The sequence below is a fragment of the Megachile rotundata genome, chromosome 4 (assembly GCF_050947335.1).
Source record: "Megachile rotundata isolate GNS110a chromosome 4, iyMegRotu1, whole genome shotgun sequence".
NCBI classification, from domain to species: Eukaryota; Metazoa; Arthropoda; class Insecta; order Hymenoptera; family Megachilidae; genus Megachile; species Megachile rotundata.
In genome coordinates, this window is record NC_134986.1 from 14,894,347 (window position 1) to 14,912,468 (window position 18,122).

At 31.3% G+C, this 18,122-nt stretch overlaps 2 protein-coding genes across 20 annotated transcripts in view; one reads left to right on the forward strand and one right to left on the reverse strand.

Annotated features, from left to right (window-relative positions):
* The window catches only part of shep (RNA binding motif single stranded interacting protein alan shepard), a 37,570-nt gene extending 28,527 nt beyond the window's left edge, over nt 1-9,043 (forward strand). For 18 of the 19 annotated variants that reach the window (XM_076531066.1, XM_076531073.1, XM_076531069.1 and 15 more), the window contains 5 exons: nt 49-202; nt 285-479; nt 661-753; nt 916-1,079; nt 1,858-9,043. In XM_076531066.1, the coding sequence (XP_076387181.1) occupies nt 49-202; nt 285-479; nt 661-753; nt 916-1,065 (592 nt within the window). In that variant the 3' untranslated portion in view covers nt 1,066-1,079; nt 1,858-9,043. The remainder of the gene's footprint in view (nt 1-48; nt 203-284; nt 480-660; nt 754-915; nt 1,080-1,857) is intronic. The other variant, XM_076531068.1, reaches the window with a different exon arrangement.
* Nucleotides 5,396-10,333, reverse strand: LOC100882711 (ribosome biogenesis protein WDR12 homolog). Its single transcript, XM_003706032.3, has 9 exons — nt 9,826-10,333; nt 9,618-9,703; nt 9,331-9,541; nt 9,104-9,244; nt 8,865-9,040; nt 8,707-8,777; nt 8,381-8,627; nt 8,178-8,310; nt 5,396-8,101 (listed from the first exon to the last, which is right to left on the reverse strand). Exons 1-9 carry the CDS (start codon nt 9,930-9,932, stop codon nt 7,963-7,965), a joined length of 1,311 nt encoding a protein of 436 aa, XP_003706080.3. The 5' UTR covers nt 9,933-10,333; the 3' UTR covers nt 5,396-7,962.
* Nucleotides 10,334-18,122: the final 7,789 nt, after the last annotated feature.

Consider the following 18,122-nt stretch of genomic DNA (forward strand, 5'->3'; position numbering starts at 1 on the left):
GGTACTCGTAGTTTGTCGTTATATATAAAATTACATTTTTTATATTAGAATGGAGTCCAAAGAAAAATGTGAACAAATAATTCAAATGTTTAATGGAAAGGCACTACAAGGGGCTAAAGACCCTCTATTGGTGAAATTTGCTGATGGTGGTAACAAGAAAAAATCATTATACAAAAGTACAATATGGAGAGAAACTGGAGAGGTAATTTGTTTTAATAATTAAAAGGATATACATTAATTATGTATTATGTAATTTTTAACGATTGTTGTATATATTTACGCAGAACATGACTCTGAATTACGATACAAGCGGTGTTGGTCAAAATGGGGTTGCAACCACTCACATGCTACCCACAGCCACTTTAGCACAATATGGTCGTCATTACGGCCAAGCTTTGCCTGGTTACAGCGTACCAGGAGCACCTTGGGTTACTCCTTATTTGGTGCAAACTGGCCCTCCACATATGCAACAGGTCGACGTGAGTTTTTATACAAATTTTTTGTTGGTTTTGTTCCTCTTTCAAATATTTATACTTAGTTTTTCAAGTTTATTTGTTATGTCTCATTTTCATCCAAATTTACAATGAATTACAGCCTTAGATTAAGATTAACAAAACAATTAAATGAATCTATAAATTAAATGTAAACTTTGCATTACAGATGATGCCATCAGCTGATCCTAGCAACCCACAATACAGTATGATTCCTCAGCTTACTACACAAATGTCTACACTGCATCTTGGCACTGGTTCCGTGAGTATTATATCTGTTTATCTTTTTTACTTTAAATATTACAGTCTGTTCTTTTTATTCAAATTTAAGTTTGAACAGTTTCTTAATTTTTCATTCAAACGCGTGCTAAGATCGTGTATTTTATTTTTGGATCATCTACAGTTAAAATATTTCGTTTTTCAGTACATAGCAGCAAGCCCGCATCCCTATCCTTATACTACTTACCCTCCTAGCATTATTCATACCATGCCATTGGGTGATTCTGAACAAACAAGTAACGCAGCATCTCCTGATGACTCCTATCAACAATACCAAGCTCAGCAGCCCAAGTAGGCTACGGTTTTTAGGTACAGGCAACAATTTTGAATTTGATTAGGGTAAATGTACCAGTAGTTGATATTATAAGACTTATTTTTTATTGTAATTATTACGTGCACCAACGAGTAACGTGTTTTGTTAATTCGGAATTTTGTTTTTGTTAAAAGTGAGTAATTTGATAAATTTAATATGTAGATTATTCATTGGTACACCTAATGTCTCTTTTTAATCAGTAATTTTGTAGATGGATAACTTGATTCATCAATTGATTTTAAACGACTTGAACTTATTAAGTTCTGACAAATAATCCAAGAATGAAATTTTATTAAAAAATTGAACCCTCCAAGCTGTACAAATAGTTGACACATAAAATTTCTTAAAAAATTAAGTTCTCAAATCGGTCATTACTACCTGATAAAATAAAACAATGTTTATTTAAAAATAAAAAAGTAAATAACACGTACAAAACATTTATAAAATCGAAAAAATGCAAGAAAAAGTAGGAAGGCACTTATAAATATTGACACAAGAATATATAATCTTTCAATCAATAAACTATTTAAGCAATGTTTGTTAATAGCTTACAAATGTAAACACTTAGCTCAATCATGATTCAATCTAATTCCGACGTCTCGATATAACAACACATATCATACTTAGGTCAGATTATAGAGTTTTTATATTTGTGATTGAATATAAAAATGTTAACTATCGGTACACTGTCAACTACTGATACAGGTACTCTACACCATAACTAATAAATCTGAAGAAGGAAATCCAAGTGAAAGCTAAATAACTTTATTTCAGATACGATTACACCGAGGGTTACGTAAGTTAGGAGAGCCACACCTGTTGATACGAAGGATTATATTAATGAAGAATAGATGAGACTAAATACATTATATAAAGTCAGATAAGATTCTTCCTCATGATAATTGACTTGCCAGCCATCTTTTATACATTTTATCCATCAGATAAAAATAGGTGAAAGTAGTTAATATTTTCCAACGATTAGAGAATGAATGTTGTCATAAGACGGGGTACGAGTGCTCGTGTCATTTACATTTGTTCGGCACCAGCACGGCTCCATACGCTGTAACGTCAACACATCATTACGACAGTGACAAGAAACTGATACTCTACGACGGACAGTTTAGTGTCAAGCTGATAGGCTTCCAGGATTAACTTTAGGTATTACATTTACTAAGGAAATGATAAGTCGAAGCTGAACGCTTGAGAGTGTGAATAAATATTTTAACAAAAACTGTAAACTATAAAAGAAACGCTGCTCAGAAATATACAAAGGAGAATTCTTCCCAAGAAATAATAATAATAATAATAATATACAGAGGAAAAAGAAAGCACTTCCAATGCTAGAGTTGATAAAAAAAGAACATTCAGATTTTGTTAATTGCGTAATCAGTACCTACCGGACTTTTGTGCCAGCTGGCTGGCCGGTGGCTGGGCTGAGAAAGAAGAGATATCGCTCGGTATTTTTTTTACAAAAATACCGAAAACAAGAAACTCTTCCTTGACAGCGCACACCACCCCATCCGCTAACTGCACTCTCATCACATTATTTCTTTTTGTTTTCTTCTGTTTCGTTCAGACATTCCAAGCCAGGCACATATATTGTATGTATGTATTGCCACGCGGAGATTTTTATCTACTTTTACAAGTACAGTTCGCGTTCTCTTTTTAATCACGGACGACTATATTTTATGAACGAAAAAGAAGCGAAGAAGATTTTAAAAGAAAACTAATAAAAAAGAGTAATAAGAAGCTTTATTTCTAAAAGAAAAAATACTTCAGGATATATGTAATTATTGTAACAAGAAGGAAAGGAACATAGTACTTTTTAGAGGATTTATATTTATGAGTACAGTTATTAACGAATCGATATCAGTTTTAATTGTACAGTAAATACAGATATTTTTTTTAGAATTGTGCCTTTTCAGACAAATCCGCTAGACAAGGGATATGCTGAAAAATATTATAATATATTTTTACGTCGGTATGTAAATGCGAAACTTGAGCCAAATTTTGATCTTCTAGTTAAGAAAATATAATTGTTCTTGCGTTGTAGCCAGTTAAATATCAATGCGTTTGTTTTTTGGTTACAAATTCGAATAGATTTTGTATGTGTATAGTTGCCACTAACGGGATTGACGGATCGGAAAACACCGTACGATCCGTGCGGAAAGAGTTATAGGAACAAAAAAAAAAAAAAAAGAAGAAGAAGAAGAAAAGAAAATCAAACGGCGGCGGATCATTGTAAACCAAGATAATTCACACCGCCCGGGAAAAAAGAGAGACAGAGAGAATAGGCTTGTTACAACGGGATACGATAGATAGAGTGTAAATTAATTTATTATATCGAACGAACGAGTAAAAAAACGTGTTACAAAATGAACGAAGATAAAATAGGACTGGAGGAAGAACGATAGGCGAGAGGATCGAACGTGAGGAAACAAAAAGAAACTTATAATAAGAGAATTTGAAGGAAATTTTCTATCTACGCGATGTCTCGAATGAAAAGAAAAGAAACACTCCTCCTCTACTGCGTTCCTCTAAGCCCGTTTTTTACATCCGGTACACAGTTTTCACGTTGTCTGACTTAGATCGAGTCGAGGAAAGATTAGCAGAAAGCTTTCTACCAAATATTGCGAGCTCCGGGCTCGAAGTGGCGGGCAGGTAGTTAGATAGAGTTAGAGGCGAATCGTAGCTATTATTATAATATTACAATAATACGCTGTATTATTATAATTAACGATTACTATTATTGACGTCATCTAAAGTATGAAAGATTTTTACACTGTTGAGACTTGAAGTAAATAATATATTTAGTTTATTTTGGTACATCACGATTTGATGACAAGAGATAAAAGATGAAAAAAAATGGTATGAGCTATTTTTTAAGAGACCGATTATTACTCGATTTGAGTCCATGCATTGAGAGGGGAGAGAAAAAGAAAAAATGAGAGAGCAAGGGAACGAACGAACGAAAGAAAGGGGGAGAACCTATTTGCGAGCGTGTAAAATTTGTTGCACAAGCGAGAGATTGTCACCACGACTGACAACAAAAAAAAAAAATCACATGTGATTAAATAGTGAATTTTGAAGAATTTTACTAATAGACTTGTACTAAATAACTAATTAATTATTGTGACGACCAAAACAAAGAGCAGCATTTTAGTGCTGGCCGAGGCGGAAGAACAATGAGGTTCGAACGCTAAGCTCCCGCAGATACGGAGCCGCACTGGAGAGCGGGCAGAGAGGAGAAATAGAGAGAAAGAGGTGATAAACACAGAGTGTAAGGGACAACGAGCGAAAGGAACGAAGGGAAAACAAAGTAAAAGATGAATGTGAAATAAGAATGAAAGCATTACAGAAGGTTAGAGTGAGCGAGATATAGAAAGTAGAGGGAGAAAGAGAGGAAGAATGAAAATGTAAGAACGAGTGCGTCGTAATCTCTATTGTATAGAATTTGCGAAGGAGGACACTGCGAGATGTTGTGTAGTTAGTGTTGACTATGAACATAGGTTAGGCACCATTTTGGATAGGAAGTAATCAATTAAGTGATTAAGTTTAGGTAGATAGTTAGCTGATAGTTAGGATTATATAACTGCCTCATCTTGTTAAAGAAGAAAAAAAAAAGGAAACACACAAAGACGAGGCACCGTTCAGCCTATGCACCTCGTACCCGTCAAGACTGACTGGCTATTCATATTAATAAATATATATTATTCTACAACATATTATCTACTGTAATATAAATAGTAAGGACTGCTTGCTGCGCACCGCGGGTCGGGTGCTTGGGCTGGCCGGGCAAAATGTATTTACGAAAATCAACTTTTTTTTGGAAGCTCGTTTCCAAAAAAAAAAAACAATGCTGCTTTCCGTAAGCTTTCTCTAGGATTCTCTAGCGTAGCCTCTTTTTAGATTAGATTTAAAACTAGTAGTACGTAGGCTGATTGTAGAGAAGATGAGAATAAATTGAAAAAAAAATCGTAGGATGTTTTAAGTAACGAAAATAACAAAAAAACGTAAACGTTAGTCGAATATCGGCTTAAGCGAGTCCGAGTTTTCTCTTTGATGACGATGATGATAACGATGATGATAATGACGATGACCCGCAACACGTCATCGTACTTCGACTTGTACAGTCCTTAGATTTCACCGAGGTGTTTTAAGTCATTGTTTTACATTGTTAAGCAAAGATAGGTTTCTAGCTGTAACGAGAAATGAACACTTTTTTCCATGCTCCCTATTCCTCCTTCTCCTTCTCCCTTTTCTAACTTGTAACTTTCCTCGATTTTCCTCCCATCGATATGTTCTTCCTATATTTTTCTTTTTTTCTTTTTTTTTTTTTTGTTCTTTCTCCTCATGTTCTTCGTCGCGTTTGAATCTCTTCGCGTTACAAGATATCGACGAAAACATATGTAATTCTCCAAAACGAAATACCATACAGTCTGATTAATTTTGGTTTCTTCTCTCCAGGATATATTGTTATGCGGTGGGCGACCAATCTGAATATGAAAACAGAGTTTCGTAAATCAGAGAGAAAGAAAGAGAAGATGAGAATGGGGGAGAGAATGCGAGAGAGAAAGAGAGAGAGAGAGAATAATGTCGAAGCATTAAGTTAGCTCGCAATCGTACGAGAATTAACATTGAAGGAGAAAAAAGAAAAAAAATGAACACATAGGTTCGAATACATTAAGATGGCGAGGCATAGCACGTAATGAACTTTTTTTAGATTAAGGCAAGTGTGTCATAGCTAGTTAAGAAATAGGGACTCTTAGAAGTCGATAGGTGCTGTAATAAACAACAAAAAAAAAGGGAAAAACCAACAAAGTTTAACAACGGTCAGAATTAGATTTTTCATGAAAGAAAAAAAATCTCGAAATAAGAACACAGGGCATACGCCACTAAAAGTGCCCTTAGTTTATTTTGGATCGTTTAAAAACGCTAGTCTTTGTGTGAGATAATGTGGGGGTTAGATAGGGTCTTCTAAAGAAACAAACGAAAAAAAAGAGAAAAAGCGAGAAAAGAAAAGAAAAAGATAAACGAAGAAATGCAAAATGGCAAAATGATAAAAAAAAAACACAAAAAAAAGAACGAGAACGTGAGAGAAAGTGAAAATAAAATGTGAGAGAGTGAGAGAGTGAGAGAGAGAAAGTGCGAGCTGAGCATGTGGTGTGTAGGTGTATGCATAATTTAAATAATGCGTACTTTAAAAAAAAAACCATCTGCCTATTACATGACACAGACTGCAGAAGACACACTGTTACTGTAAACTGCACACTGCGTGTGCACGCTCTGAAACGTCACTCTTCTACACTTTGTATGGGGGAGCGTGCACCGAACAGTTTTTAGAGTTACTTACAAGTATGGTTTGGTATATTCAAAGTGAAAGAATCAAATTCTTAATTATTATCGTCCCTTATTTTTGATCAATAAACGATCTGTTTTGGGGATTTATTCGAATCACTTTCTTTTTCCTTTCCTCGGTTCTGATACACCAAGAGTGAATCCCCAAATTGTATTATGATTTCTTCGATATCTTTCTTGCTACTCTTACGTATGAGTTGGACGATTTCGTTGCAATGCGTAATGTTTTCCAATCGATTATTTTCATTTCTCCTTTTTTCCTTTTGTTCGAGGGCAACAACAACAACATCTGCGAGACAAAGGAACAAATGAACTGTAAAAGTCTGTAAAATAAACTTACTCTCGTACAAAAGAAGAAAATCAGTGGCTGTATTTACACGTATTCCAGAAACACCTAAAAGAAAAACACTTATGCCTTCTGTCGAATCAAGTAGCAGAACTATTGTAAATGTCTTTTTCAACGTTGAAGCAAAGCCCCTGCGACGTTTCTTGATATCCTTTAGGGCTGAAAGAGAGCTTAATGAATTAAAATGATGAAACAAAAATAAAAAAGTCATGTTTTTCTCCATTGAACAACAGTGAACGACAATTATACTATTCACTAATGTGTAGAGGTACAGCATGTGCAATAGACTGAAACGACATTGTCCTTTGTAAGTAAAATATTAGAACGATAAGCCCCCCACATTATCCTAATATATCGTGTAATACATCCAGCGTCCGCCTCTATATTAACCGACGGTAGAATTGTTTCTTGCGAGGTAACGAGTCCACACATGGACAATTGACATGCCATTGTTCAATTCTGGCAATACGGTAGAACGTAACGAGTCTTTTTCTTATAGTACTTTTAACACCTTACCGCTAATGCGATTTGTACTATTTTGAGTAAACGCTTTGATTTATGCGCAATAAAAATAATTCGAAGTCCTTAAAAAAAAGAGAAATAGGAAATGGTAAAAATGAATCGAGGTGCTGGCAATGTACGAACGATTTACTAGATCTCCTCTTTTGTCAATTAAGTGGTGGTTTTATAATAATGTAAAATACGAGGGTAAAATTAAAGAGAAAAAAAGAGACACATCATAAGAAGAAACTCATTGAAATAAAAAGTGCGAATTTTGATTTCACGTTCAAAGATTTTTCATAAACGATGAAATATTTTTTCGCTAGGACCGTATGTTTTCCTTTTTCGTTTTTGTACATGTGTTTTTTATTCGTACGAAAATACTTGTTGTTGCTTTATATACGTCGTTTCGATTCAAGTTTATTTCAAATATGTTGTTGCAGTTAAGAATAAGATTGTTCGTTTCGATTATTTTACGGTGAACACGTGGAATTTGTGATCGATATGTTTAACGACGTCGATATATTGAATTTCATTTAGACGATTACATTGTTTGATTTAGAGTATAATAAATATTAAAATAATTTAAAAAGGCCTATTGTTATTAATTTGCACTATATATGAGACTTTGTGGTATTGTAGTTCAAAATTTTGTGTAAGGTACTACTTTATTATTAACGAACAACGGATTTTGACTTGAATATTCTTACAGTATTATCCGCGCCTCCGGATACCATGAATTTTGGATTCGACCAGTTGCAACATAACACTTTGTCTTCGTGTCCGGAAAGGTCGAATAACGGTGCCTTAGGACTGCAATAAATAAACATCATTTTAAAATTAGTATACGTTGTGCATGAATAGCATCGAATTAATAGCGAATTAATACCTTCTGGTATCCCAAAGTTTCATGTCATTATCGTATGCTCCTGAAATAAAAAGATTTTCGTCCACGGGAGACCATCTCACGGATTGCACCCATTGGGTGTGGGAAGTGAATACTGATTTTACAAGCGTTCCCTCTGAAACAAATATATTTTCAGCAAAGTTGCCAATTATCAATTTTTAAAAAAAGCAATTTAAAATAAAAACCTGTAGATCTCGGATCATATAATCTGATGTGTCTATCGGCGGACGCTGCTATAATGGCACGGCTTAATAGAGAATAATCAAGGTCAAAGAAACTTTTATTGCCAGCAAGTTCATGTTTAATCCCTCCCAATTCTGAATCCCATAGTTTTATCGTATGATCCCACGAAGCCGTTATAAGTTCCGCTTTATCTGACCATACGACACTGCTAATGGCTTCTTTGTGCCCTTTCATAGTTCTTTTAGGTACCTATACAATATTGCACACGTTTATACGAATAATTATATTATACCCACATTTTTCGTCTACGTTCATACGTGTCATTTACCCTTGTTTTACCGTGTTCCGACTTCAATCTTTTCGAAGTAGATTCACCATCTTCATTTTCATCTTGATTAGCTGTGAAAATTAACACAGATTAAATAACTTAGTTTCTTAACAAATAATAGTGTTCAGTACATACTACAATTTAATTAAAATACTTACATGTAGACCAGATTTTTAGCATTGTGTCCCATGCTCCAGTTGCTATTGTTGTTTTGTCATAGTTTACACTGACAGCCTCGAGGCCACGTTCATGTCCTCTGCATATATGTATACAATCTACTGAATTTTCTACAATATTCCAGTCCCATATTATAGCTGTTTGATCCTGCGAAGCGCTATAAGTTTCATGAATATATAAAAATCATAATGAAACATCTTTTTCATTGTTTATTCAGTACCTAACAAAACTGGCAGTGTCATTATTCAAAGAGATCCATGCAACTGCTTTGATAGGTGATGTATGTCCAGGAATTACAAGATGATGTTTTCCTTTTGATGTCCAAATATGTAATGTATTATCATAGCAACCTGTCAGTATCCTATTAAACACAGTTTTGCCTTATATAGCAGTTAGTTTAACTGTTATAGCGTAGAATGGTTATAAATGAATAACATTAAAATTAACCATTTTTCACACACGTCCACTGCAGCCACCCAATCATCATGTATAAGACAGTCCTGAGGTTCTGGTGGAGGATATTTCTCAACATATTCAACATTTATCACCTCTTCTGTAGAAATATTTTTCTCTGCTATGTGCTCGGATAATGAACCACGTAGAAATTGAGAGCATATCAAAAAATCAAATTCTATGTCATTTTTGATATCAGTAGATTCTAAAATTAAAAAGTTATTTTCTAAGTAAATATTTATTACTGAAATTTATTAACACAAGAATAGATAGATGTTTACCTTTCAGTAGTTCATTTACAAGAGTATTCAGTTCACTCGATACGATAGACGTGTGAACAGATAGAGGGAAATCTGGTACAGCATATCTAAAATTTAAAAACATATGTTCCATACATTTCACGGTTTCTGAGTAAAAGTTTTGTTATATCACCTGTACGTAACAAACTAAATTAACCTCCTCATAAAAATAACCACAAATGGTACTTACTGTTCTTGTTTCGTAATAAATCTTATTTGTATCTGTGGAGCACTACTATTTAAGCTTGTATTAGCCATTTCAGCTTTCCTACTATTCGCGTAAGTTATATTTTTCATATAATTTGCAAACTACACAATCACACGTGTACACTACATTTTAAACATACTGCTTTCACAACGCAAATCATCGATTCGAAGAATCGACTTATTTGAAGTTCGACATTCTGTTATCGATTATCTCTTTTCAAATCATTGAACACCGTTTCGTAAAAGGCTATTCTTGTTTTACGCAACTCGGCTAACTTCAGTAGATGCCCCTCTAGTACAGTCTAAGGCAGTCGTGAGATTTTATCTCACGCGAGAGCTTTATGCGCATGCGTCAGTTGACGTCACAGTTTGCTGCCAATGCCGTACCTAGCCGGTACACACAGCGGTGACTGATGAGGGCACCTTAATGATTCTACATAATTTTTCAAAAATTCTTATAATTGCACTGTAAACTATGAATGTATAGGTTGGGTTGGATTACATTAGGCTGGGTTAGGTTAGTTATATATATGACTGTATAAAGCTATACAACTATATATATATATATATATATATATATATATATATCGTGAATTATATAATATAATATGATGGAATATGGGAGATTATTATATTTAAAATAACACAAAAGCACAATAACTTTTAAAACATAAATGAATTTATTATTTAAGAAAAACGACTTGGAAGGACCTCTTTGAATAACTATATTTTATACGTGTGAAAATTATAATATCAGAGAAACAATAACAAAGAAATACATGGATTTTATTTTGTTAACATGCATAGATCTGATAAAAATCGAGCGGTATATTTTCCTTTGCTCTTGCAACAAATATTGGTATTCATATAACAAATCGGCTGCAAACGTAAAAAATAATAGTAATAAAAATAAATTTAATATTACTTTTATTATATATAATCTGTTGTATTATTTAACCCTTTTATTCACTTTCTTGCAATTTTCTTCAGATTTATTTTTTTTTTCTCACTAGGGCCTAATGATACCTTATATTTCATCAAAGTGTATACGGTACTGAGGACTTCTACGGATAGCTTACTGCGCATGCGCTGGGACCGAGATGAGTTATGAGCCGCGTTTTTTCGCGCATGCGCGGCAATTTTAGTCTCAGTGAAGTATAAGTTTCAATAAAATAGGGTACCTCAATCACCCCTCATTATTTTTCAAAAATTTTTATAATTTGGTTGTGAAATATGAATGTATAGGTTGGATAAGGTTACATTGTATACATACTTTCATATTTGAGGAGAAGATGGAAAGGAAAGGTACTAAAATAACTGTAAGCAAAATATATAATAAAGCCATCTAGTGGCGCCACTAAATACATACCCGGCCCATATCTCATCACAGCACTGGGGCTGCCAAACACTGATAGGCGCGCTACTTAAAAGTAGATTAAGCCATTCTATCAGACCGACGAGATAGTCTTTACAGCATTGAAGTGGAAGAAGGATCTCTGCGTTCCATTTAATCAACGTAAGTTCCATTTTTTAATATTACCCATATATTTAGTCATAACAATTGTACATTATAAATAGTTATTCAATTTATTATTTTTATAAGTAACATTTTTTGTTTACTAATGTCCTAACTTTCACGTAAAAATATTATTAAATCGTGCAACAACAATAAATAAGTTATTATAAATGCTTTTATTTTTCAGTTTCAAAATTGAATATACACACAATCTGCCTCGATCTTCGATAAAGAATTAAGCCAAGGGTTACATAAACAAAGGGTTACATAACTTGAAAATTGTACAAAACATATTTACAAACTGTATGTATTTATGAAGTTACAATAAATAAACAAAAGAACTTATTTACAATCATGTACTTATTTACAATCCTCTCCATTACATTCTTAAACATAACAGCCAATCAACAGGTTAGGTCAGGCTTACGGTTAGGTCGCATTATATTAGGATATATATATATATAGTATATATACTATATATGTGTATATATTAATATAGTATATATACACACACACACAAACCATATATATACTATACTATATATAGTATACTATATATATACTATATATACTATATACATATATATATATATATATATACTATATACTATACTATACCATACTATATACTATACTATACCATACTATACCATACTATACTATACTATACTATACTATACTATACCATACTATACTATACTATACTATACTATACTATACTATACTATACTATACTATACTATATACTATACTATACTATACTATATACTATACCATACTATATACTATACTATACCATACTATATACTATACTATACCATACTATACTATACTATACTATACTATACTATACTATACTATACTATACTATACTATACTATACTATATACTATACTATACTACACTATACTATACTATACCATACTATATACTATACTATACCATACTATATACTATACTATACCATACTATATACTATACTATACCATACTATATACTATACTATACCATACTATATACTATACTATACCATACTATATACTATACTATACCATACTATACTATAATATACCATACTATATACTATACTATACCATACTATATACTATACTATACCATACTATACTATACTATACCATACTATACTATACCATACTATACTATACCATACTATACCATACTATACTATACTATACTATACTATACTATACTATACTATACTATACTATACTATACTATACTATACTATACTATACTATACTATACCATACTATACTATACCATACTATACCATACTATACTATACTATACTATACTGTACTATACTATACTATACTATACCATACTATACTATACTATACCATACTATACTATACTATACCATACTATACTATACTATACTATACTATACCATACTATACTATACTATACCATACTATACTATACTATACTATACTATACTATACTATACTATACTATACCATACTATACTATACCATACCATACTATACTATACCATACTATACTATACCATACTATACTATACTATACCATACTATACTATACTATACTATACTATACTATACTATACTATACTATACTATACTATACTATACTATACCATACTATACTATACTATACCATACTATACTATACTATACTATACTATACTATACTATACTATACTATACCATACTATACTATACTATACCATACTATACTCTACTATACTATACTATATACTATACTATATACTATACTATACTATACTATACTATACTATATACTATACTATACTATACTATACTATACTATACCATACTATATACTATATACTATACTATACTATACTATACCATACTATACTATACTATACTATACTATACTATACTGTACTATACTATACTATACTATACTATAAACTATACTATATGTATATACTATAAATATACTATACTATACTACTTTTATCACCATGATCCTTATTATTCTTATTATTATCAATATTATTACGCATATTACTACTTTTATCGTCATTATCCTTATAATTCTTATCATTATCAATATTATTACGCTTATTACTACTTTTATCATCAGTATCCTTATTATTTTTATCATTATCAATATTATTACGCTTATTACTACTTTTATCATCAGTATCCTTATTATTCTTATTATTATCAATATTATTACGCATATTGCTACTCTTCTCATCATTATCCTTATTATCCTTCTCATTATCAATATTATCACGCATATTACTACTTTTATCATCATTATCCTTATTATCCTTATCATTATCAATATTATCACGCATATTACTACTTTTATCATCATTATCCTTATAATTCTTATCATTACCAATATTATTACGCTTATTACTACTTTTATCATCAGTATCCTTATTATTCTTATTATTATCAATATTATTACGCATATTACTACTTTTATCGTCATTATCCTTATAATTCTTATCATTATCAATATTATTACGCTTATTACTACTTTTATCATCAGTACCCTTATTATTCTCATTATTATCAATATTATTACGCTTATTACTAATTTTATGATCATTATCCTTATTATTTATATTATTATCAGTACTATTACGCTTATTACTACTTTTATCATCATTATCCTTATTATTTATATTATTATCAATACTATTACGCTTATTACTACTTTTATCATCATTATCCTTATTATTCTTATTATTATCAATATTATTACGCTTATTACTACTTTTATCATCAGTATCCTTATTATTCTTATTATTATCAATATTATTACGCATATCACGACTACTATCATCGCTGGAACAGTAATTAACCTTACTACTCATATTATTATCAATATTATTACGCATATTACTACTTTTATTAACATTATCCTTATTATTTATATTATTATCAATACTATTACGCTTATTACTACTTTTATCATCATTATCCTTATTATTCTAATTATTATCAATATTATTACGCTTATTACTACTTTTATCATCATTATCCTTATTATTCTTATTATTATCAATATTATTACGCTTATTACTACTTTTATCATCATTATCCTTATTATTCTTATTATTATCAATATTATTACGCATATCACGACTACTATCATCGCTGGAACAGTAATTAACCTTACTACTCATATTATTATCAATATTATTACGCTTATTACTACTTTTATCATCATTATCCTTATTATTCTTATTATTATCAATATTATTACGCTTATTACTACTTTTATCATCATTATCCTTATTATTCTTATTATTATCAATATTATTACGCTTATTACTACTTTTATCATCATTATCCTTATTATTCTTATTATTATCAATATTATTACGCTTATTACTACTTTTATTAACATTATCCTTATTATTTATATTATTATCAATACTATTACGCTTATTACTACTTTTATCATCATTATCCTTATTATTCTAATTATTATCAATATTATTACGCTTATTACTACTTTTATCATCATAATCCTTATTATTTATATTATTATCAATATTACCCATATTACTACTTTTATTGTCGTTTCAACTATTATTATTATTATTATTATTATTACCATTTCCTATATAGCCTCCCTGCCCTATTCCGACCTAACCGGTTAGGTTGTATCAGGTTAGGTCGGTCCCTGGGGTTAGGTTCGAAAAGGTTAGGTCGGACTCTAGGGTTAGGTTGCATTAGGTTAGGTCTGGGTACCTAACCTACCTAACCCACCCTGACCTAACCTGATCTGACCTAACCTCAGGCCCTGACCTAACCTAATCCAACCTAACCGGTTAGGTTGGAAAAGGTTAGGTCTGGCCCTAAGGTTAGGTTACATTAGGTTAGGTCTGGGTACCTAACCTACCTAACCCACCCTGACCTAACCTGATCTGACCTAACCTCAGGCCCTGACCTAACCTAATCCAACCTAACCGGTTAGGTTGGAAAAGGTTAGGTCGGACCCTTGGGTTAGGTTATATTAGGTTAGGTCAGGTAGGTTAGGTAGGTTAGGTACCCAGACCTAACCTAATATAACCTAACCTTAGGGCCAGACCTAACCTAATATAACCTAACCTTGGGCCCAGACCTAACCTAATCTAACCTAACCTTAGGCCCAGACCTAACCTAATATAACCTAACCTTGGGCCCAGACCTAACCTAATCTAACCTAACCTTAGGCCCAGACCTAACCTAATCTAACCTAACCTTAGGCCCAGACCTAACCTAATCTAACCTAACCTTAGGCCCAGACCTAACCTAATCTAACCTAACCTTAGGGCCAGACCTAACCTAATCTAACCTAACCTTAGGCCCAGACCTAACCTAATCTAACCTAACCTTAGGCCCAGACCTAACCTAATCTAACCTAACCTTAGGCCCAGACCTAACCTAATCTAACCTAACCTTAGGCCCAGACCTAACCTAATCTAACCTAACCTTAGGCCCAGACCTAACCTAATCTAACCTAACCTTAGGGCCAGACCTAACCTAATCTAACCTAACCTTAGGCCCAGACCTAACCTAATCTAACCTAACCTTAGGCCCAGACCTAACCTAATCTAACCTAACCTTAGGCCCAGACCTAACCTAATCTAACCTAACCTTAGGCCCAGACCTAACCTAATCTAACCTAACCTTAGCCCCAGACCTAACCTAATCTAACCTAACCTTAGGGCCAGACCTAACCTAATCTAACCTAACCTTAGGCCCAGACCTAACCTAATCTAACCTAACCTTAGCCCCAGACCTAACCTAATATAACCTTACCATAGAAACTTACCTATCCCAATTAAACTTAACCTTGGGTTCTGACTGATAATACTAACAGTAGTAAGGACAGTAATTATTGTTCCACCCATTGTAATACGAGTAATATGGATTATTTATATTAAAAATAGATTATTACTACTAACAATAGTTATGACGACAATAAAAGTAGCAATATTGATAGTGATAGAGGTTAAACTGATAATAATAGCAACGATTAGGATGATAATAATAGTTCTAACTATTACAACAATAGTAATATGGGTAATAATATAGGTTATATTGATAATAATAAGGGTAGTAAAGATAATTATAGTTCCAGCGATGATAATAATCATAATATGTGTAGTAATATTGATAATAATAAGGGTAGTAAGGATAATTACAGTTGCAGCGATGATAATAGTCGTAATATTCGTAATAATATTGATAATGATAAGGATAATAAGGATAATGATGAGAAGAGTAGCAATATGCGTAATAATATTGATAATAATAAGAATAATAAGGATACTGATGATAAAAGTAGTAATAAGCGTAATAATATTGGTAATGATAAGAATTATAAGGATAATGATGATAAAAGTAGTAATATGCGTGATAATATTGATAATGATAAGGATAATAAGGATAATGATGATAAAAGTAGTAATATGCGTGATATTATTGATAATGATAAGGATAATAAGGGTAATGATGAGAAGAGTAGCAATATGCGTAATAATATTGATAATAATAAGAATAATAAGGATACTGATGATAAAAGTAGTAATAAGCGTAATAATATTGGTAATGATAAGAATTATAAGGATAATGATGATAAAAGTAGTAATATGCGTGATAATATTGATAATGATAAGGATAATAAGGATAATGATGATAAAAGTAGTAATATGCGTGATATTATTGATAATGATAAGGATAATAAGGGTAATGATGAGAAGAGTAGCAATATGCGTAATAATATTGATAATAATAAGAATAATAAGGATACTGATGATAAAAGTAGTAATAAGCGTAATAATATTGGTAATGATAAGAATTATAAGGATAATGACGATAAAAGTAGTAATATGCGTAATAATATTGATAATAATAAGAATAATAAGGATAATGACGATAAAAGTTGTAATAAGCGTAATAATATTGATAATGATAAGAAAAATAAGGATACTGATGATAAAAGTAGTAATAAGCGTAATAATATTGGTAATGATAAGAATTATAAGGATAATGATGATAAAAGTAGTAATATGCGTGATAATATTGATAATGATAAGGATAATAAGGATAATGATGATAAAAGTAGTAATATGCGTGATATTATTGATAATGATAAGGATAATAAGGGTAATGATGAGAAGAGTAGCAATATGCGTAATAATATTGATAATAATAAGAATAATAAGGATACTGATGATAAAAGTAGTAATAAGCGTAATAATATTGATAATGATAAGAATTATAAGGATAATGATGATAAAAGTAGTAATATGCGTGATAATATTGATAATGATAAGAATTATAAGGATAATGACGATAAAAGTAGTAATATGCGTAATAATATTGATAATAATAAGAATAATAAGGATAATGATGATAAAAGTAGTAATAAGCGTAATAATATTGATAATGATAAGAATTATAAGGATAATGACGATAAAAGTAGTAATATGCGTAATAATATTGATAATGATAAGAATAATAAGGATAATGATGATAAAAGTTGTAATAAGCGTAATAATATTGATAATGATAAGAATAATAAGGATAATGATGATAATAGTCGTAATGTGCGTAATAATACTGATAATAATAAGAATAATAAGTATAATGATGATGAAAGTAGTACAATGCGTAATAATATTGATAATAATAAGGATAATAAGGATACTGATAATAAAAATAGTGATATGCGTAATTATAATGATAATAATAAGAGTAGTAAGGGTAATTACAGTTGAAACGATGATAATAGTCGTA